At 49.4% G+C, this 22,500-nt stretch overlaps 2 protein-coding genes across 2 annotated transcripts in view; one reads left to right on the top strand and one right to left on the bottom strand.

Moving 5' to 3' along the window:
- Positions 1–4,346, bottom strand: part of edar (ectodysplasin A receptor) — a 21,975-nt gene extending 17,629 nt beyond the window's left edge. The window contains exon 1 of the mRNA XM_047013810.1: positions 4,128–4,346. The gene's annotated coding sequence lies outside the window, so the exon portion shown is untranslated. The remainder of the gene's footprint in view (positions 1–4,127) is intronic.
- A 3,301-nt stretch (positions 4,347–7,647) lies between these two features.
- LOC124462220 (E3 ubiquitin-protein ligase SH3RF3-like) lies at positions 7,648–9,043 on the top strand. Its single transcript, XM_047013838.1, has 2 exons — positions 7,648–8,187; positions 8,695–9,043. Exons 1-2 carry the CDS (start codon positions 7,828–7,830, stop codon positions 8,917–8,919), a joined length of 585 nt encoding a protein of 194 aa, XP_046869794.1. The 5' UTR covers positions 7,648–7,827; the 3' UTR covers positions 8,920–9,043.
- Positions 9,044–22,500: the final 13,457 nt, after the last annotated feature.

Genomic DNA, 22,500 nt, shown 5'->3' with positions numbered 1-22,500 from the left:
TCTCTATCCCTCTTCCACCCCCCCCCCCCCGCCCCCCCCCACCCCGTCCCTCTCTCCCTGTCAGGACTTGTAAGTGTTGAAAGTCGACCGCAGACTCTCAGCCCGAGGGTATTAATCTTTCTAACGACCACATAATCTCAGATAAATACCCTCAGTGTCATTATCTCTGTCATTAACAGACCTGACAGAGCCAGACCCCAGGCACCGCTCTCTCACACACACACACACACACACACACGTGCGCGGCAGACATACACACATGCACACACTGACACAGTAAGGAACAGGGGTCAGTTCTCCTTGCATCTCTTCCTCCTTGTTCTGTGAGTCTCTGATCTTACGTGGTTGTGGTTGCTTTGTCCAGCGTTCTACAGTTCCAAACTTCCTGTGTGGCCTGCAACTGTCTGCCTCCAGTCTAAAGGGTATCAATTATCACCTGAATTACTAGGACCTGCCCTGTATCCTATAACTGCCATAACACTTAAATCTATTACTTGAATGTATTACTCCTAATAACATACATAGAGTGCATAGCACAAAAGACGCTCCCTTACCGATACAGTTTATAATAGTTTACAGCAACAGTGATGTAAAGCTGGGAGGCTCTGGTTGATAGTGATCTAATGAGCTGATTTCATAGCATTAACTAGAGTCATTATTGGGCTATTTAATCCTGTCAGTGTCAGGTTCAGGGCCTGATTCATGGGAAGTCCCCCCCCTTATAAACCAATCATCTACACACACACACACACACACACACAAACACACACGCACACACACAAACACACGCAAAGTAGAACGGGAGAGACATGCCAGGGAAACAACAAGCCTCTTCAGATTTACAGTGATTGAGACGGTTTGCATCCTCCCTGCCGGATGGGTTTTCATCTACCTCTCCTTCTCCTCCATCCTGAACTGGCTCCCTCCCCCCCCCCCCTCTCTCTCTCTCTCTCTCTTTCCATCCTCACCTCTCTCTCACTCTCTTTCATCCTCTCTCCATCCTCACGTCTCTCTCTCTCTCTCTCCGTCCTCAAAGGTCTCTAACTCTGTTTCTGTCTGTCACTTCTCTCCCTCTCTCTCTCTCTTTCTCTCCAACAGTGGTTGACAGCCAATAAGACATCTTTGACTTTTGAGAGAATTCAAAAAAATGTGCAATCCACAACAGGCCACTGTGACTCTTGTGTGCCCCCCACAGTGATTACAGCCGGTTTCCGTCAGCTCAGGGACGATAGGGAAACAACTCCTGACCATGAATGTTTAACCCCGTACTGGGTATTTAATGTGGGAGCCGATGATGATTCGCTGTCAGATTAGGAAACAGCTCCTCAAACGGTCCAATCAGGGAGGAAGTGAAGCCAAAAAACAAACAAAACCCTTTCCTGGGTTCTTTCCCAGTGTTTTATTTTTGATGACAATTAAACAAACAGCTTAATGAAGTGGAGTTCTGTAATCTCTGCTGCAGCTTGCTCTGGAGGATGTCTGTTTTCCATTCCCTGATCACCCCCCCCAACCTCCCCTCCCCTTTCTATACTCTCCCCTGCCCTGTACCACCCCCTACCCACACATTCACAACACAAACAGACTTCACATCACATGCTCAACCAACTGGTATACATGTTCTGTATGTATTTATACACGTATATATTCCCTTGATTTACCAGGGCCAGACTTGAGAGAAGGACAGACCGAAAAGCACTGTTGTAGCTCCTAACACACTCACATGCGCACATACAAACAACACACCCGACCGCTTCCCAACCCATAAACAACTCCTAAATATAAATCAATGTTATACTGGGAGCGTTTATTTCTCAAAAAGCCAATTATTTCTATTCTTCCCTGCACAGACCTGGACCAAATCCTGCTAGATCTCAAACACATGTCTGAGAGAGAGAGAGAGAGAGAGAGAGAGAGAGAGAGAGAGAGAGAGAGAGAGAGAGAGAGAGAGAGGAGAGAGAGAGAGAGAGAGAGAGAGAGAGAGAGAGAGAGAGAGAGAGAGAGAGAGGAGAGAGAGAGAGAGAGAGAGGAGAGAGAGAGAGAGAGAGAGAAGAAGAAAGAGACTGAGGGAAAGTTCTCATCAGAACCACGACTTTAAACTGCCATTTCTGGTCAAGAAACAAACAACCAATGACAACAGAAAATACTGATCAACAGATCACACTGTTCAATGAATTGTTATCAGGGGTGAAATCAAGGATAGCAGTAACTAGTATACACCTCTACCTCAACATGTGAGCAGCCTGTGACTCAGAGCTTCAAACTCGGTCAAGGACCTCGAGCCACGAGCAACAGGAGACGCACTGTCCTGATCTCCCTCAGGAGCATCAACTCCCTGCAAGGATGGGGCTCTCGGAGTCAGGAAGTCTAGAGGATTCCAGATCCTATTTGTGTGGGCTGTATGCTTAGCGGAATGTGTGTGTGTGTGTGTGTTTGTTCATCTCACTTCATCTTTTGATTGCTTTAATTACAGACTTACTGTCAGTTCTCCTCTCAGAGAGCAGCAAAAACAAACTCTTAGAGCACATGAAAAGATGTCCTATCCACACACACACACACACACACACACACACACAGACACAGACACACGTACAGACACCATACACCTCCAGCTCTAGTCAGTGGTCCCTTTGATTCCCTGCCTGGCGGTGATCTGTCTTTCATCGTCTCCTCCGCCTTATCCCTCGTTCCTCCTTCACCTCCACTGGTGCAGAAAGGCACTCCCTCCCAGTCTCCCTGTCTTTCTCTTCAGCACATTAATACTGTAGGTGGGCAGGGTCATTTACTGACACTCTCTGCTCCTCGCTGGGAACAAATCATTTAGTCTGAGCCTCCTCCCTTTGACTCCTACGGCTCAGTTAGTATCCCTGCCTGTTTGCCTGCCTGCCTGCCTGCCTGCCTGCCTGCCTGCCTGCCTGCCTGCCTGCCTGCCTGCCTGCCTGCCTGCCTGCCTGTCTGCCTGTCTGATTTGGTGCAAATTTGATTTGATACTTTCCTGTTTGGATGATGGATGGCATAAAGTACGTTGTAGATATCTCTCAAATGAAGGCTATGCAATTACTTTCAGCTAAAAGAACAGTCAATATTTATTCAAAGCAAAATATTTAGATTAAATGGATGAATACATTAATTACTTTAATATACTCCAGCTGCATATATACGTTTGTCAGAGAAAGTCCACGAGATAATGAGCTCACTTCAAAAACCGTCATCATTAGCACTATGGAATAAGGTGTATGTGGAGTTTCTGGATATTTAGCTTTTCCTGTTATCCCTTTAATCCTTCAGACGCCATATTCAATCATTTGAAGATGACATGCACTTTTTTCCACTTTCTTTGCTCTCTTTATCCTTTCTACCTGAAACATGAAAGAGTCAGAGGTGCAGATGAGGGGCTGCGGCGCTGGGGGGAGAAAAGAAGAGGATATAGAAGGATAGAGTTCCACCCAGAGAGGTGCAGCAGTAGTTCAAAGACGCAAGACTTCTGAGGAGCGGCAGGACCCAGCATGTTTCGGCCGGGCTGAGCTGCTAGACTGCGGGCAGGACTTCCCCCGAGGCCCGTGGATCGGGACAGTCAGGCGGCACCATAAAAACAATTATGCGCGCAGGGACACAGTGAGCAAATCACACATACCGGGTACAAAGACACACAATTCAAGTTTAAGCCTTCTCTTTGTCAGAGCTGGGACCATGCTGCAAACTATTAACCTAAACGGACGTTTAGAGAGAAAATTATGCACTGTAACCCCATGCACTAATTTCCTATTATGCCCAACACGCATGATCACATGCGACTATGGTCTACTGATGTCAAGCCAATTGAGCGTAATATTAGGGTCAAAATAGTTGTTACCCCTCCAAAGCAAATGAGTGAAAGAAAAAAAAAACGTTACAACGAAACCGTAGCCTATAGCCATTCTATCTTTCTATTGAAACATCAAAGATCAGATTTATATTATTTTGGTAGTTTTTGACTTTGCAACAAAAGCAAGCAACAATGTAAGATACGCTTATTTTAAAGGATGAAATTACAGACTATACTGAATATGTCTGAAACATAACCGGTCCAGGAATTTCCCTAAATCTTGCTGCAATGCCTCTTAGCATTCCTGAAAGCAGAGGCGCCTTACCTGCGAGTAGATAGCCGGGGCAGGGCGGTAGGCTGCGGGTTCGTCTCCAAGCAATAGCGGACCGGGCAGCGCTGATGTCGCTTTGTGCGGACTGCGATAACTTATCAGTCTTTATCGAGAACTTGGACAGGCATCACCAATAAGTATCCGGCGGTAAACAAATCCTCAATCTCTGAGTCTCTCTCCGCCGTGGATGTAGAGAGGTAGAGTTGCTCCTCCCTAAAAAGAAAAAAGTAAGAAGTTTCCTCCGCCCCAAAAAAGAGATCTAAATTAACCTTATTCAGGTAGGTGCGAAGGGCCTGCATTAGACTCTAAACTACAACTCTAGTCTGCCATCTAGCGGTATAATGGACCTAGTATCATTCCTTTTGAGAACTTAAATATTTTCTGCAAAAAGCATTAAAAAGAGTGCCTGGATCCCACATTCAACTACAGTAGGCTACCACAATTGTAATTGGACTAATCTGAGGATAGGAATTGGGTTGAGTTTGGGGTAAACCGGATTAAAGGGATATTTCCAAATCAGAAAACATGGCCCATCTAAGCATCGTAATTCATCTGTGCTTGAGTGATCTACAGTAGACAGCATGTTTTTCATGTGTTGTCTTGTTGTTCGTGTGGTTCAAATGTTTATCGTGCGAGCAGAGAGCAGGTGTTTCCTTCTGGGTCTGGCGCCAGTCATTTGGATCGGACCAAGCCGAGGACTTGATCCCTTGCCTCGCTCTTCTTCTCCTAGTCCTTGCATCCGCAGGAAAGAGCAGATAAAAGACGTGCTTTGAGGGCTCCTGGAAGTCCTGTAATTAACCCCCCCTCCTCTCTCTCCCCCCTTTCCCTCCCTCTCTCTCTCTCTCTGTCTCTCTTTCCCCCCGTTTTCTAAGAGTCCAGTGGTCCTCAGATCCAGCTGACAGAAACACAAATCAGCTTCCTGACTGGGGAGACTGGAGCACAGGAAAACACCTATCGGGTTACAACGCCACAGTACCTTAGCCAGGACAAACAAACAGCACCGTCAATCTTTCAAAATAGCCTACAGTCAGGACCCACATCAAATCCTTTCTATGTCCGCTGTGGAATTACAGATTTGTGATCCCCTTCATTTTGGGATAATCAGTAAAATACTGGATCTCTTTGATCCAACTTTCCCCTAAAATAACCAGAAAACAAACAACCATAACGTTGTTGATGATTACATGAAGTGCAGGTAGATTGTGCTTCCTGTGTCCTGAGCATAGAGTAGGAATCAAAGACAAACTTCAAATCCCAGATGTAGGAGAGATGACCTCTAAGTGCTCCGTAAACACAGACACGTACAGACACACACACACACACACACACACACACACACACACACACACAGAGACACACAAACCCACATACACACATGTCCTCTAACAACTCCTCAACAGAGCAGCAAAGAGCTGGTTACCATGGTGACTGCAGTGTCAGCTAACCTACTTTCCATGAATGAAGGCCATTGGTTGATCTGGGAGGTGCGTGGTGTCGGAATAGGTACACAAACTGAACATCGAGATAGTTCCGTCACAGCATCAATGTCAGTCCGTCTTTCTTCAGTCATTGCTAATGACTGTCTATTAGAAAAACACTAAAACACGTCAAGAAAAAAGCTACAAAATGAACATTCGCTGTTTTAGTCATTTTTAGCTGCTGCCACAATGTGAGTCATTCACAGATCTGTGATGAATTGCATCAGTGAGCATTCTGATGAAGTCTGTCTGATGCAGAGGTAACAGGCAGGCATGCCAAGTACAAGAGCAAGAGGCAGAGTAGGAGGAGAGAGAGAGAGAGATAGGTGGAGATATATATAGAGAAAAGGTGTGTGTGAGAGAGAGGTGGAGACAGATAGAGAGATCAGTCACCCCCTCTTGGGCTACCTCTTCTTTCAGGCCGACAAAAACAAAGAATGTCTCTCTGTCACACACACAGACACACGCTCACACACACACACTCCCTCTTCACCCTGACACAAGCCTCAAGGCCTACCTCTCTTCTTCTCTTCGTGGGTGGCAACACGCTGCCCTTCCCCCTTTTAGACAGGATGACGAATCAGTAGGCCTGTGCTTTACCACACATACACACACACACATACAATCACACACATACAATCACACACACACACATACAATCACAGCATTCACAAATGCACAAACACACACAGACATACACACAGACATACACACAGACACAGACACAGACACACATCCACACAGCCACACACACACTGTGTTCTCATTCCTCCTAATCTCTCAGCACCCCCCAGGCCGTTGCAGGAGCCTCCCAGGGGGTTGTGGAGCCACGCCGTGAGAACTGGGCAGGTCCGGACAAGACAGGTGAAATCATCTTGGCATGTCGTGCACAGCTGAGAGACCAGCCCCAAACACACACATGCAGGTCTCCCCAACAGGAGCAGCGACACAGACGTCTGCCAGGTGTTATGGAATGTGTCTGTTTTGTGCAAAAGCCCAAACAGGAATGTGTCTTCGGGTTCTTTGGAGCAAGAGCTGAGTTAGTTGTATTCTGCATTTAAATAGTCTATTTAGTTTCTGGTCATTTTGATGGAACAGACCTTGAGCTGTTTTGAAATGAGGAAAAGGCCCACGAATGCGAATCTTATGCATGGACAGGCAGCCTTAATCTTACCATATTTCTTACTTACAGTAAGTTAATTGGTTCAATTCACAGTTTCTCCGGGAGGGGACGCAAGATACCAATATTTAGCCCTTCGGCTCACAATGTTATCTAGTTGAAATGTTTTTCTGTTGCTTTCAGACAGTATTTCATGATCTGAGTTGATATTTCGACCGCGTACATCTACTGTGATAATATCTAGAGACAGATTCCTGTAGTTAATGTAAGCTTGCGTCATATTCCAGGGCTGAATGCGCAAAACCATTGTTAATGTCATGACATTCACACTTCTGTTTCTCATTTAGCGATGTGGGTTTGTAGCCCACTATGTTTATGAGTATGGTCTATGCAGGTGCGTTGATTGATGGTGCGGTTTGACAGACGGGGATATCTCGCCATTGCACGAGAAGGATAATCACCATGATTTAAACCAATCTGTCTTCATGCTATGCAGGTGTTCTTCGGCACGGTAAATTTAGAACAAACACTGTCCATCATTAGAAGTCTCCCTCTGCGCTCTGTGTTAATATCACCGCTGTATTCACACATCTGGTTGTGGTTCAGTTATCGGTAGGATCCGTAGGCGTTTATTACCGTGAGAATAACAGGTAATTGTAGGCTACAGAGTTGCCGTGGTTGCTCGGTGTTTCGGTGCATGCTCTCTTACTCTCTTTTACTCTCTTTTACTCTCTCTCTCTATCTCTCTCTCTTTTACTCTCTCTCTCTCTCTCTCTCTTCTCTCTTTCTTTGTCTCTCTCTCTGTCTCTCTCTCACACACACACACACACACACATCGTTCCTTCCCCGCTCCACCGAAGTGTGAGCGCGCCTGCGAGCTCGTTGCGCGGATGATGAGAGCGTGATCTCACTGCATTCTGCACAGCTGCGCGAGGGAGTGACAGAAGAGCTACTAGCGCTGGGGGCTCCGGTTGGGGAGTCCGCAGCTCTTGTTAATGTAGCCGCTGCCAGTATGTTTCCTCCCGTACGTAACACATTTAAAGTAGAATTAGACCCCCCAGTTACCTATATCAACCCATAACGTTATTCGTTGAAGATGGACGAGTCGTCTCTGTTGGATTTACTAGAATGCTCGGTGTGTCTGGAGCGGTTGGACACTACCGCGAAGGTGCTGCCCTGCCAACATACGTTCTGCCGTCGCTGCCTCGAGAACATCGTGAGCTCCAGGAACGAGCTGCGGTGTCCCGAGTGTCGAATCCTAGTGGACTGTGGAGTGGACGACCTCCCTGCCAACATCTTGCTGGTTCGGCTGCTGGACGGGATCAAACAGCGGCCACGGAACGGCAGGCAGTCTCTACCCGTGGGGTCTCTTGGCTACGCAGCCGGGATCTCCGCTTCCTCTCCGGGCAGCGGAATAAGAGACCTGCCCATTGCCACCAGAAACTCGCCAGTGAAGGTTTGTGTCTATTTCTTAAATTCACCGATCTGAAATCGTATTTTTGGGTTCCTTAGTTGGGGAACAGTTTGTTCTACTGTGAGTTACATGAACAGAGGGTGTCTTGGTGCTTTTGGGTAGTGCTGCATTATTTTCACTAATCTTCCTGAGAGATCTCGAAAGATTGGTTTTATGCCTGGGGACAGAACAGGCCCTGGAGGTATCACCTGTGCTGGTCGTGTTGCTGGTCGTGTTGCTATACAGCTTAAGCGGGGTGCACCTATCAGGCTGTCTCTTTCAGGTAGCCTTCCCAGTTACAACGGGTGGTTTTATAACGTTGAGGTTCAAAAAAATCAATAATAACATAGTGGACATATGTGTTCAGCCATCAACTCAAACTAACACATGCCAATACAGGTGTCAGGCTATAGGATAGTCCAAACAATACAGAATAGGACTGTCACACGGCATGGTCTGAAAACTGCACCCTTATTCTGTACGGTCCACTAATAAGATCATGTACTGCAGGTAGGCAGGCTAGACTTGGCGAAATCCACGTCTGAGGGCTTGTTCATGGCTTCCGCCGCTCATTTGAGCGTCACATCACCCTGTGACTCTCCTCTGCCGCGAGGACCTGCCCTCGGGGGCTTCACATCCCCTCCCTCATTCCTGCCTGTCACACCGGCCCCGACCTGCAGACTGACTGGCACGTCTCACCGACTAGAACCGTGGTCATTTATGATCTGTTCATAACTCTGTTGACGAGGATTTCTGTTCTCCTGGCCTGCCCGAGGCGGGGAGAGGCACGCCGAGTGGCTGGGTGGGGTTTGATAAGCTGCTGTTACCCACCTGCAGTCCTCAGAGACAGGGCAGGAAGTCGCCTGCCATCCCAGTGAGCAAGGGTGAGAGCAGAGGAGGCCGACTGACTGATTGCATGGTGTCATGCTCTCTCTCTCTCTCTGTCTCTCTCTGTCTCTCTCTGTCTCTCTCTCTCTCTCTCTCTCTCTCTCTCTCTCTCTCGCTCCCCTTCTTTCTTTCTGTCTGTCTGTCTCTCTCTCTTCTTCTTTATCCCTCTCTCCCTTTCTCCTCCCCCCCTCTCTCTATACATTGCTTCCTCTCTGTCTCCCCTGAGCTTGCTGGTCTGTGTTTGCTTTGGCTCCTTTGTGAAAGGAGTTCACCCTGGAGACCCAGAGTTAAAGAACACTCACACTTCCCCAGCCAGCCAGCCAGCCAGGCAACCCTCCCTCTCCAGCTCCCTCACCCCTCCACCTCAGTCCTTAGCCTCTTTCGTACTCCCCTGGTACTGAAAGGGCTGGTGATGAAAGTGTGAACTAATCTGCTCCAACAGATGTGTGTGTGACTGCATATGTGTGGGTGCATGTATTGCTATTTCATCCTCAGTGTGGGTTTGACTTCCTGCTATGACTCTGTGGGTCCCTGATTTGAAAAGTACAGCCCTTAAAAACTCAAAATGAACACTACTACATCCTACACCAGAGGAACGCGTCATCGCTGTGAACGAAAGACAAGTAGTGAACAGGAAGCCAGCCCTGTCCCCAGTGTGTGTGTGGACGGACTGGGGAGACTGGACAGATGATCTATCTCTCCCAGGAAGAACAGAGCGGGGAAATGCGCCGACGCAGCAACTAAGCCCATCTCGCTCTGCTTCGGTCGGTTCTAGGAACCCCATCAGCCTGTTTCCTGGGAGGATTGAACCTGCCTCGACACACCTGGACACATCCTGCATGGATGTTGATGGAAGCTGATGGCATTTTGGTTAAATCCACTCAACCTTAATAGTTTGTGGTCCTTTATGTAGTGGGAAATAAATCACTCTATCCTCAGCTGAATTGTGACACAAAACATGTAAACACTCAGTCCTGCTGATTTTATTTCGAAAATACAGTTTGTGTGTGCGTGCGTGTGTGTGTGTGTGTTCATGTGTGTGCGTGTGTGCGTGTGTGCGTGTGTGTGATTTGCGTTTTCTTTTCCCGTGTCCAAATCCACAGCCCATCAGGGGGACATCAAAGACAGTGTGACATCATTCACCTGCCTTGCTCTTATACAAAGCCTTTGAAGTTCCTGTACCCATATTTACCGTGGTTTCCATGGTGATGTGTCTCCCTTTACCTACCCTGAGGTTACCAAGGAGATGTCAGGTGTCACCCCTCTCATCTCCGAACGAGACGCTGCTCTGCCCTGTTATCAATGTGAGTGTGTTTGTGTGTGTGTGTGTGTGTAGGGTGTCTTGTCATCTGCAGGGAAGGGACTAGTTGGGCCATCAAAGGAGAGGAGTGGACTGTAAAAGTCCCTGTAATGATCCTGTGCTCGTCTCTCCAATGCCGCACAAACCCACGGACACGCCCCCTTACACGGACACGCCCACCAGCACAGACACACCTATCAAATTACCTTCATAGCTTCATCCTAACAAAGCTCGCAAACCCTCACCGCTCAGCAACGGAAAGGCCTGCAGTATTGGCGCTAATGTCCCTTCAAACAACAACCCCCTCAGCCCACACACGGACATGGTGGATCAAATACAAAGCCCCGTAGCTATCCCACGAGCACATAGTGTGTAACAGATGTACCTGTTATGCATACCAAGCAAGGATCCAGAGCAGGAAGTGAGCTACTTGTCAGGGCTGGGCCCACAGCCGAGCGTCCTGCCATCTCTGATGTAGCAAAGACTGACGGCACACTTTGAGTTAGAGAGCGCTGAGAATGGGATCAGAGAGAGAGAGAGAGAGATGCAGCGAAGGAACGCTACTCTTATGCACGCACACGCACTCAAACACGAAACGTCTGAAAACAAATAGAGAGAAATCAAGAGAAAGAGAGAGAGAGGCTCAAGTCAGACTGAGGGGAGACAGTTGAGAGTGGAGCTGACTGGTTCGACTCTCCTGCTTGTTTGTCCTCTCCGGTCTCCATGCTGTCACGTTTCCCACCGGGGCACTAGAGCTGCACAGGCTGCAGACGCTCTGGCACTGCTTCTCAGCCTCGCCTGCAGTCGTTCATCAGCAGTAAACAGGTGTGCTGGCTGAGGCCGAAGCGCGTACCGGGAGAACACTCAGAGGAGCCATCAGTCCCACCCTCGCTACGTCTCTCTCTCTCTCTCTCTCTCTCTCTCTCTCTCTCTCTCTCTCTCTCTCTCTGTCTCTGTCTCTGTCTCTGTCTCTGTCTCTGTCTCTGTCTCTGTCTCTGTCTCTGTCTCTGTCTCTGTCTCTCTCTCTCTTTCTCTCCCCCCCTCTCTCTTTCTCTCTCTCTCTCTTCCCCCCCCCCCCCCCCCCCCTCTCTCTCTCTCTATCTCATCTCATCTTTGTACCTTGTGTAGCTCAGCTCAGGTGGAAGAGTCACATTAAAGTTTCACGGCGGCTTTTATATCTGAGGAGAGAGTGAGTCCTGGGACAAGTTTGCGGCCAGTGACACCCTTGCTCTTCGCCGCGCCCCCCCCCCCCCCCCCCCCCCCCCTGCCTGCTGACCCACACACACACTCAGCTGTCGCTGTGCTGGGTCAGGGAGAGTCAGCTCCAAATGCAATCGACAGAGAAGAGTGTTTGAGTGGAGGCAGTCATCGGTACACACACACAACACACACACTATATAATAAAGAGACAAAAGGGCCACATTCCGAAGATCTCCTGGACAACAGCAGCCGCTATGCTACACCCGCTCTCTGGCTTCAGATCGGTGTGCAGAACCCAGTGTGGCGTGCGGAGCCTCCGTGAAACCACCAGCTCTCTGCCCTGCCTCTGTCTCCCAGCCTCTTATTTTTGTGTCTCTATCTGCTTTTCTGCCTCGCTGTCTCTCTGTTTCTGCAGTTTTGCCTCTCTCCCTGTCTCTCTGCCCCCATGTCTCTAAGTCAGGATGGCTCTCTGGCACACAGGATGCGGTGAGCCCAAGCTAATTGCATTCAGTTTACACAGAAGTGGAAGCACACAGACAATAGTGTTTGTTCGAGACACTATGGAAAGAGATGTATGGGTTTGGGACGGTATGGAGCGCGAGGGGGACGGAAGGAGAGGGAGAGAGAAAGAGAATAGAAGATGAAGAGAGAGGAATAGTGAGAGAAAGAAAGTGGAATGTAAAATGGTAGAGAGAGAGAGAGAAATAGTGAGAGAGGGGGTGGTATTGGTTTAAGATGTCCCCTAAGGAATATAGAGCCAATGGTTGGTTTGCTTTATTCCTCCGTCTCACACAGTTTGGCAAAGAGTCTCTCATAATTTATTAAGGAGTCAGGATCCTATTTGGTGTGTGTGTGTGTGTGTGTGTGTAGCTCCACGGCTCTAGCCCAGTGTAAAGACCTAGATGAAGCGTAGAGAGGATTCAGAGAGGGCCGTTTGTCCTCACTGACACACAGGCACTGTTACTCCCTGTATTTCTCTCTCACACACACACACACACATTTCAACACAGGCACACATTCGAAACACTTGCAGGTCTACAGAAACACAGAGCCTCGCGCGCACACACACACACACACACACCCGCCCGGCCCGTGGAGGGTTTCCTGTGTGTGATACTGCGAGGCTATCGAGGGCAGACGGGCTGTGCAGTATTCATAAAGGGAATGGGTAATCTCCATCTAATGACTGTGAGCTTGTTTACCCTCGCAGATGAAAAGTCTACTCAGCTCCGCTAATAAAAGACTGAGGGTGTGTATGAATGCCTTTTTGGTTTGACATTAATCAACTTGCGCACGCACGCACACGGCGCATACACACACACGTAAACACATTTTAGGCCAACATAAATACCAAAATTGCAATCCTGGCACAGCGCCGCTTATTAACATACTGCGAGCGTCTATGAAAGTAACAGCTTAGCAGAGTTTTGTTTGTGAAAGTGGGGAAACGGAGACAGAGAGGGCAATGATGAAGAGCGATCCAGTTTGATTTATCTTCTCCGTAGGCTGAAAGGCTGGGAGAGAGGGAGAGAGGGAGAGGAGAATTCATCACTTTGAGATTTGTTCCTGCCGGGCCAACGGGGACAGTCCGCTCTGTGTATCCTTGTCTCCAAGAACTGGGCCTTGGTGTGGCTGACAGCTTACCCTCCGTGCCTGTCTCTCTATCTCTCTGTCTTTGTCATCCTAATAGCCTACCCCGGTCCATTCCCTTGGGAATCAATCAAAAACAAGGGCTGGATATGGATAGCCCGTGCTGGAGGACTGGGGGTGTGCATGAGTCTGGGGGGTTGGGATGATGTGTGTGTGTGTGTGTGTGGGGGGGGGGGGGGGTGGAGGTTTGTGGAAGAGGGGAACTGTTTATTGGCCTAAACAAGCTCTTAGCTTGGCTGATATTCCCACAGGGTTATGGGACGACCCCATCCCCCCCCCCCCAATGGGACACCCGTGCGTACACAAACACATACACACCCGATGGGAACCCGATGAAGGGTTAACCCCCTCACACTCAGCTCAATTGTTACCATGGAGATGAGGTTGAGAAGTCACTCGGCTCTGGCCACCGCTGACACACACAAGCACTTACACACACACACGCAAACACACCCGTTACAGGACAGCCGTATATGGTGGACGTTTGATTTCATCAAAGACGACTTCCGCTTCTCCTTCAGCAGTGACACGTTCCCAGCCCTAACAGATGAGCTTCCGGTCCTGATGTCCTCCCGCCAAACGCTCCCCTCGGGGATTAGAGCGAGGGAAGAAAAACATGTTTCTCACGCCTCCTCCAGGAGAGCATGTTTGACGGGAGCCGGTGGTTTATGTCCTGGCTCTCTCGGTGTTAGGGAACAGATCACAGCTCTCTTCCTGTACTGTCCTAGGCTGGTGGAGACGAGAGGTTCGTCCCTCTGTTCTTTCATGCCGCTCTTGTCTCATCTCCCGAGCCTTTGAAATGGAGAGGGTTTGGAAGGCTCCCATACTGTTAGTCACCACCTCCTAGTGCCAGGAGAGGAGAGGACAGGGAAGAGGGGAGGAGAGGGAAGGAGAGGGAAGCGAAGAGGGGAGGGGAGGGGAAAGAGGGAAGAGAAGAGGAGAGGACAGGGGAAGGGAAAGGGAAAGGAAGAGGAGAGGAGAGGAGAAAGCAAAGGAAAGGACGAATGGAAGGCAAGGGAAATGAAAGGACAGGAGATGTGAGAAGAGAGGACAGGAGAGGGGAGGGGAGGAAAGGGAAGGGAAGAGGAGAGGGGGACAGGATAGGACGGGAGAGGAGAGGGAAAGTGAGGAGGAACAGTAAGTGGCGAAGGACTCGTTGTTTATCCAGTCTGTTACAGACAGATGCTCTTGGCTCTGCTCGGAAGCATCTGGAAACCTAGTGAGCTTAGCCTTAGCTGACCTGCTACTCCTGCTACCAGAACCTTCGCTCTGTTAGTCACTGCTGTGCAATTCCCCGGGAACAGACCGCCTTTACATAGGAGCCTGAGTGAGCTTCCTCCCTCCGGCTGCCCTCCACCACTCCAGCCACTATGCCCATGTGGCCTCCTAGGGGGTAAAGGGTAAGTGAGCGAAAGACGAAGGAGGAGGAAGAGACACAAGCGAACGGTGCAGAGATGAGATCATGGCAGTTATCTAAAGCCATGTGATGATGGTGATCATGTTACAGAACCCGTTGGATTACATCCCTGTGCAAACATCTTGTTCTGGCTATACAGGGCCTGTACCCTGGCTGGCTGTGTACTGGCTGGCTGTACGTTGGCTGGGCTGCCAGGGACTGGGAGGGTGTCAGGTGTCTTGGATGGGAGGCAAGCGGGGGATAGGGAGCCAGGCAGAATGGTTCTCACAGACACAAAACACTGGCTAGCGTTAGTCATGTCATTTTTTTCCTTCCCTTTCTGGCTGAGGTGTGCATGTGTGTGCGAATGTGTGTGGAATGGTCTGTGTTGGATACCTTTTTATGTTTGTGCCTGTGTGTGTGTGTGTGCGTGCGTGCATGTGCGTGTGCATCTGTGTGTGAATATAACATAATGGCATCGTTTGGTATTCATTTAGCAGACTCTTTTATCCAAACTGATTTGACATGAGCCTGTGGGGGATGTACGAGGGATAATGTGAACCCGCAACCTCTTGATCAGTCAAACGTTCTACCACTGAGCTATACCCAAGCCCCATGGGTGTTTGTGTGCCTGTGTGTGTGTGTGCGTGTGTGTGTGTGTGCCTGTGTGTGTGTGTGTGTGTGTGTGTGTGTGTGTGTGTGTGCTTGATGTGGCCGTACTCCTTCCTCTTGTCCTTAGTCAGGACTAAGTGATTGTGTGAGCAGGATGAATCATATCCTTCTCTGGTCAGGGGTATGATGTCCCTTGTTTAGTCTACAGCAGGAGGGTTGGAGAGAGAGATCATTGAGTGAGAGACATAGAGAGAAAGGGGATAAAGACAGAGAGAGAGAGAAAATAGAGTGAGAGCATGTGACCTAATGGAAACAATCCATTTCCATGGAAACGTTTAAAAGACACTGTTTCTATCTATGATTTGCTTATTTAGCATCATTTTTTATAGCTGATCTTTTATTTCCTCTGTCATAAATCACTCCTTGGGTATGTTTGTGTGTGTGTGTGTTTGTGTGCATGTGTGCTTTTTACGTATGCGATTGCATTTGCGTGTTTTTGTGTGTTTGGATGCATGTGTGTGTATGTGTGTGTCAGGTGGATGATGAATGCAAGCTTGCTCAGATCAGTTATCTTTGTGGCGTTTTTGACAAGGACCGAGTATTATCACAATCAGATGCAGTGAGTGCACCATAAGCAAGCACAGGTCAATCAGTTGTAGACTGTCCTCATAGTATTGACCAGCATGCAGCAGAATACTGCACATTCTGCCCCTGGCCTTTGGAGAGCAAGAATTAAAAAGCCATTCTCTTTTTGCTGTCGGTAATTGGCTATCTTCTCACTCAGGCATGGTCTACTGCAGTGTGTGTGTGTGTGTTTGTGTATGTGTGTGCGTGAGTGTGTGTGACAGTGTAATTGGCTCTATCCCCTATGAGCCAGGAGCGTGTGTGTAGAGGGAGATGGAGGGTCCATCATCTTTACGGCCACCGTCCCCCTCCCCACACACCCCCACACCTCCATGGCAGGCAGATAGATGCTGATGATTATTCTGCTGTAAATTACAGCTTCCTCTCACCACCAGGGCACTGGATCAGTTTCTCTCTCCCACCCTCGCTATGTCTCTCTCTCTCTCTCTCTCTCTCTCTCTCTCTCTCTCTCTCTTTCTCCCGCTCTCTTTATCTCTCCCGCTATCTCTCTCTCTCTCTCTTTCTCCCGCTCTCTTTATCTCTCCCGCTATCTCTCTCGCTCTCCCACTCCCCCCCCCCTCTTTCTCCCTCCCAACAGTCACTTTGTCTCTCCACTCAGAAAAGAGATTTGCAGGAGTTGAATGTGACTTCACCCCTCATTGTAATCTCCATCCATTCTGCTCAGCCAGTCAGTGACAGGCCCCCATTCTAAACTGAGCATGACTGTGTATCTTTTGCCAACTCACCTCAGTTCCTTACCGACTCCTCCTGGCAGGTTTATTATGGTTGGAAAGGACCCAGACGAGGGTTACAGAGTGCATGTGCCCCCCCCCCCCCGACACTGTGTATCCATAGTCCGTGTGCATGCCTCCTCCTTGGAAGAAAATGATGAAACCGAACCGTTATCTCAGACTGATAGGCAGAGTTAATTGACTAAACATCATCTGTAGTCAGAGATAAGGAGTACACTAAGAGGATCTGTGTAGTTGTGTGTGTGTCGGTGTGTGTGTGTGTGTCTGACATGGACGCGTGCATGTGTGTTTCTTCTTTCATCTTTCCTCGGTCACACGCTCGCCTGTGAAACAGGATTTTTCCCGCTGTGGATGTTGAGGTGGTTGATCTGCAGGAGAGCAGAGCTAAAGTGCTCAAAGGCCTTTACTTGTACTTGTTCGAAATGGCATTCATCTTGAAACTTGAACAAGGACACAGAGATGCGATGGCTGGTCACCCTGGCTTAGGCTGGATTACACACTTCCAACTTCTATCATCAGGGCCGGGGGTCGCACATCCATCAGAGGCACACAGAGTCCCATCACCCCTCCCAGCTCTGATTGCTGATCCTGGGGGATGGAGTCTGGCCTGGCCTGGTCTGGAGGGGGTCTTGTCTGATTTGGCACCACATACAGAGGCACCATACACAGATGTGGCACCTGCCCCATCCCTAAGGCCACCTCTGTCTGCGATGGTGCAGGTGAACAAGGTTTGGGGGTTCGGCTGGCAGCCATGCGTTTCCGGAGGAGCCGTCTGTATTGCGGCTGGCTGGCTGGTGTGTGTGTGTGTGTGCACCTCTGATGGATCGTCTTCCACTGGAGGAGGCAGGAGGAGAGAAACTGGGACAGACGCACCCCCCGCAGCCTCCTTCCTCTCCAAAACGCATTCCTCTCTCTTCTACCACATTAACCCCATTTTCTCACGTTCAGCGCTCTCTCTCCGCCTCTCTCTGTGGCTCCCTCCCCCCCCCTCTATTTTTCCCCTCATTCTCTCTCCCTGTTTATCGCTATCTCTCTCTCTCTTTGTGCCTCCCTCTCCCCCCTCTCTCTCACTCTTTATCTTTCTTTCACTTTTCTCTCTCTCCCCCCCCCCCCCCCCCCCCCCCCCCCCCCTCTATCTCCATGTCTTTCTCTCCCGCCCTTCAGTCTCCCTATGCCCGTGCCTTCACTTCATGCTGGTTTGAGTGGCACTATAATGTCTGGTATCTGCTGAATTCAGTTGCTGCAGTGTCTCCTTCTTTCTCTCTCTTTCACACACACACACACACACACACATGCAGACACACACACACACCCACACTATCACAGAAATACAACATTGTCAGCAAGAATAGATTTTCTCTGGTGTCTGTGATGTAGCCTTCATTAAAGAAAAATCTTTCGTATCACACCTATTCAGTCACAGTTACAGCGCCACAGAGAAGCGTAGCTTGGGAGGAAATGGGATTTTTTCACGCAATGTTCTCTCTGATGTTTCGTTCCAGATAAGTCATTCATATCCCTGACACGAGCGTGCGCCGACGTGGTCGCACACACACCCACACATTCACACACACCCACACACACTGTGGCACCATCACCCCAGTTTAGCTCCACCGGCATGCAGTGATTTGTGATGCTGATTCTTTCCAGTGGAGTGTGTGTTGTATGTGTGTGTGTACGGCTCCAGGAGTTCTACTTGTTTCTGAAGTCTCTCTAGCGCTCCGGTCCATTTCTCTCAGTTTCCGTGTTGCTCTCACTTCCTCCGCGCTCCTCGCATCGGGGGGTCGACGTATCGTCGTGTGTTCCTTGTCGGGGTGGAAACGCAGTGATCCACTGGTGGTGTAGAATGAAACAGATAAGGAAAGGATGACCCTCACACCTACCGCGGAGCACTGTGTGTTGAGTCCTGGTCCTATAAGGACGGGGAGAACAAGAGAACAGATAGATTGAGACGAGGCGCTTAGCCCTGATTTGGAATGTTTTTTGAATGTTTTAACTGTTTTTTATTTTATGTCACGTAACTGTCGATGTTCACGTGTGGATCCAAGGACCCTACGTAGGCTATGTTCTTATGTGGCGTGTGTGTTTGTGCGTGTGCATGTGTGTGTGTGTTTGCACAAGCTATTTCCCGAAAAACACTGGAGGTTTCATTGCTTGAAACAAAGATGTCTGCATTGTCTGCAGGCCATGTGACTGCTGTGGTCACAAGGCGATGACACATGCGTACAAACACACACACACACACACAAACGAGCACAGAAAACACAGATAAATGGCCTTCTTTGAGTTGTCCTCAGACTCAGCCTATTATTCTGGCCGTCCTCCAAACAATGTAAAATCTTCCATATGAGTTTGGTCTAGAAACTTGTAGAGTTGAATTCCCTTGAGGCTTCTTGTGTAAGCAAAGGTAACCTTGTTCATAGGCTTTCGAATAGAAATCCATCTACAGAACTAACACAAACACATTGCTTGCTGTAATAACCACAAAATGGATTCAATGTGCTGTTTCCCTAGGGTTATCCTAAGGATAATATGAAGGCCATTATTGTTTAACTTGACTGAAATTGTTACATTAACGTAGGATTCTGTAAACCTCTACTGAGCTCAGCAAGCGCTAAATGTTGTCTGTTGTCTGCAATATTGACTACACAACCACTATCCCGAAACTTATCACAGGCTGTCCCAATGCTCATTTAGGAAGACTCAGTGTGGCTCTGTTCCCCCTACCCCACATACCAAAGACAAACACACACACACACACAGATTGTCAATGGATAGACAGGTGGGCCAATCAGGTGGTCCTCTGGGGGAGTAAGGACGTGTGTGTGTGTGTGTGTCTGTGTGACAGGTGGGACAGTCTGGTATCTCCTGGCACTACTGCTGCCGCTCTGTATGTGGCGGTTCTGCTGCCTCAAAGCCATTCAGCAGAGTAGACAGGCCACAGTGGGAGCTTCCGTCTCCAACTCTGGATCCATTACAGTGAGGAGAGCTGCCTTTAATCTCACACAGAGCCTGGAAGGACCCAGACAAAAAAAGGCGAGCGGGCAAGCAGGCCGTCAGGCAGGCAGGGAGACCGAGGCAGGAAGGTACTGAGGCAGCGAGACAGACTGAAAGTCTGACAGGCAGATAGACAGGTAGGTAGGTAGGCAGATAGGCAAAGCAGTTGGTAATGTCGGTGTGTCCTGTCTCTCCCACGCAGCAGGGTAAGGGTTAGCCCACAGAGCAGACAGATGGGAGGGAGGGAGGGAGGGAGGGAGGGATGGAGGGAGGGAGGGAGGGAGGGAGGGGGGGGGAGGGATTGAGGGAGGGGAGGGAGGGAGGGAGGGAGGGACGGACGGAGGGAGGGAGGGAGGGGGGAGGGAGGGAGGGAGTCTAGGTGTCTGTGTTTGTCTCTCCAGACTTGCGGCAGTGTTTCCGTTGGTGGTGTGGTTTCCCCAGACTACACACTGGTATGGGACTCCTGCCCAGACGGGAAACTCTCCCCCTTCCACACACACACACACACACACTTGCCCACACACACACACACTTGCCCACACATAGACACACACAAATACACGCACACAACACACGCATAGACACACACAAACACTGACACACACGTCCGATACACATCACACCTGTGTGAGATTTACCCTTCATGACTTCTCTTCTATTTCCCAGTGAAAGGAAATGTGCAACTGATCCCAAAGGTGGATTTATTTGTGTGTGTGTGTGTGGGTGTGTTATTGTTTAGATTTCAAGCTGGTCTTTTAGCTTGGTCTGTATCCGGTGGGTGTTTTGGTGACTCTGAGAATGTGGTTTTCTCGAGTCAAATGTTGGTCTCTCTCATACACAGACATATTCTTCCTAGCCAGGCTAAACATATCTGTCATGTGTGTGGCCAAAGTCGCTCTCAGCTGCTTGTGTTTCAATGGGTGTGTGTTTGTGTGTCTGAGCATTCAGCTATATGTATTTGCGGTAAGATTACAGACAGTCTGGAGATGAGATGGGCAGTGTAACTCTCATTCACAAAATGAGCCTGCGTTAGCAGAGCACAACTTTAGACCGAAGTGGACCCAAATTATGGCTATCCACAACTGTTGTTGGCAGCCCCAGTTCACCCTATAAACTTAACAAGAGAGGGGACGAGACAGCAAGGAGAGGAGAGGGGAAGAGTGACATACACAAAGACAGTGAGGCCGAGAGAACGAGGGGGAGAGAAAGAGGGAGAGAGGGGGGAAAGAGACGGGGGAAAGGGAGAGAGACACTGGTCTATAGTTTTACCGGAGTGTTTATTCAGACATGGGTAGGTTGAAAGTGTTTGGGGGATCCTTCTGCCTACCACTTGGCTGCCCTCATCTGTCATGTGTTAATGATGTCATCAGGCAACTGCAGAAATGTTATGACACCAGCACTTGTCCAAAAGCCTCTGAACCCTCCTCCCCCTGCTCCCCCCCCCACCACACACACACACACTCACACACTCACACACACAGACAGAAAACATCTCCAGTTGTACTTACATTACAAGTGTTGTTTTTGTGATGAACAGTGATGAAGGCAGCAACACTTGCAGAGTGTGCGTGCTTGTGTTCTCACACACGCGCACACCCAATCACGCACAGACACATTAAACCACAGGTCTTGACCCTACTTCGTCCAATTCTCAGAACATTCATTGCTGTAGTACTTTAGTGAAAAGATGGTTTGCCCCATAAAGGGATAGCTTACAATACACCACCCAGTGCCCTTATACAACCGGGGCTTTTGTGGATAGATAGCTGTCAATATACTGGTGCCCCGGCAGAGAAAGTGGGCCTCATGCTGCTTTGTAGCCCAGGAGAGGGGGCTCAGAGCTGGGATAGGCAGCTGTAAAAGCCCTGGTCACCGTCTCCTCCACAGGGCCTCGTCCTGAGTCTTCTCAACATGAGGGCGGTGTGCTTGGATTGGTTCGGTCCTGTATGGGGGTTATGCAGCCATACGGGTTTAGGGTTAGGGTTGGGCTGTGTGTGTGTGTGTAAGATTTGCGTTGTGGGATTTGTGTACGGGCCTGGCCATGCTGTTTTGGGATTCACCCTTGTCACCGTGGTGATTGGAGATATACCCAGCATGCATTGTGGCTGGGTCCCATCTGCTCCCTCCATCTGGGCGTATCCTGACAGACGGAGTGATGCTCCCACTCCTCCTCTCCACCCTCTCCCTCGCTCCCTCTCACTTGTCATCTCACCCTCCCTCTCTCTCTCTCTCTCTCGCTCGCTCTCGCTCTCCTCTCTCTCTCTCTCTCCTCTCTCTCTCTCTCTCTCTCTCTCTCTCTCTCTCTCTCTCTCTCTCTCTCTCTCTCTCTCTCTCTCTCTCTCGCGCCTTCCTTTCCCTTTGTGGGTTTTCAAAGCTGTGTTTGCATGTTTGTTTCACAGCTGTCTATGTATTGTGTATTTCCTCTGTTATTGTTCCTCTTTCACCACAAGCCACAGCCCTTATACTGCAAATGAAAGATCATAAATCATAAAATCTTTCCCAGTCCCATATTCTTCACCATCTCTGGGTTTCTGCGGGCAAAAGAGCAAAGATGTTCTAAAGCCAATTGTTTGACGTCTTGCTATGTGCCAGAGTTGACAGACTGAGTTGACGGCATGAGCACGGAGAGTGCAGACAGTCGGCTAGCCTTGTGGCTCCATCCAGACGGAAGGAGGATGAAGGTCCGGCCCTCCAGGACTGTAGCAGGCCAGGCCAGAGCACGGCAGGGCAGGGCTGGGCTGACCCAGGGCTTGTGTTGCAGCGGAGGCCAGAGAGAGAGAGAGCTGCCGACAGCTTGTAGCACTCTGTTGCAAGACTCGCTGGCTCCACAGCTCGAGACAGACACTGGGAGAGGAGCAATAGACAGACTCGGTGAGAGAGAGAGAGAGAGAGAGAGG

Source organism: Hypomesus transpacificus, unplaced genomic scaffold, assembly GCF_021917145.1.
Source record: "Hypomesus transpacificus isolate Combined female unplaced genomic scaffold, fHypTra1 scaffold_204, whole genome shotgun sequence".
NCBI lineage: Eukaryota > Metazoa > Chordata > Actinopteri > Osmeriformes > Osmeridae > Hypomesus > Hypomesus transpacificus.
This window is presented reverse-complemented; position numbering and strand designations above follow the sequence as displayed.

Excerpts from the sequence above, each read along its gene's own strand:
- LOC124462220 (XM_047013838.1), top strand. The coding sequence starts at position 7,828 with ATGGACGAGTCGTCTCTGTTGGATTTACTAGAATGCTCGGTGTGTCTG. Across the intron at positions 8,188-8,694 it reads CCAGAAACTCGCCAGTGAAG|GTAGGCAGGCTAGACTTGGC; the intron begins GTTTGTGTCTAT and ends CATGTACTGCAG.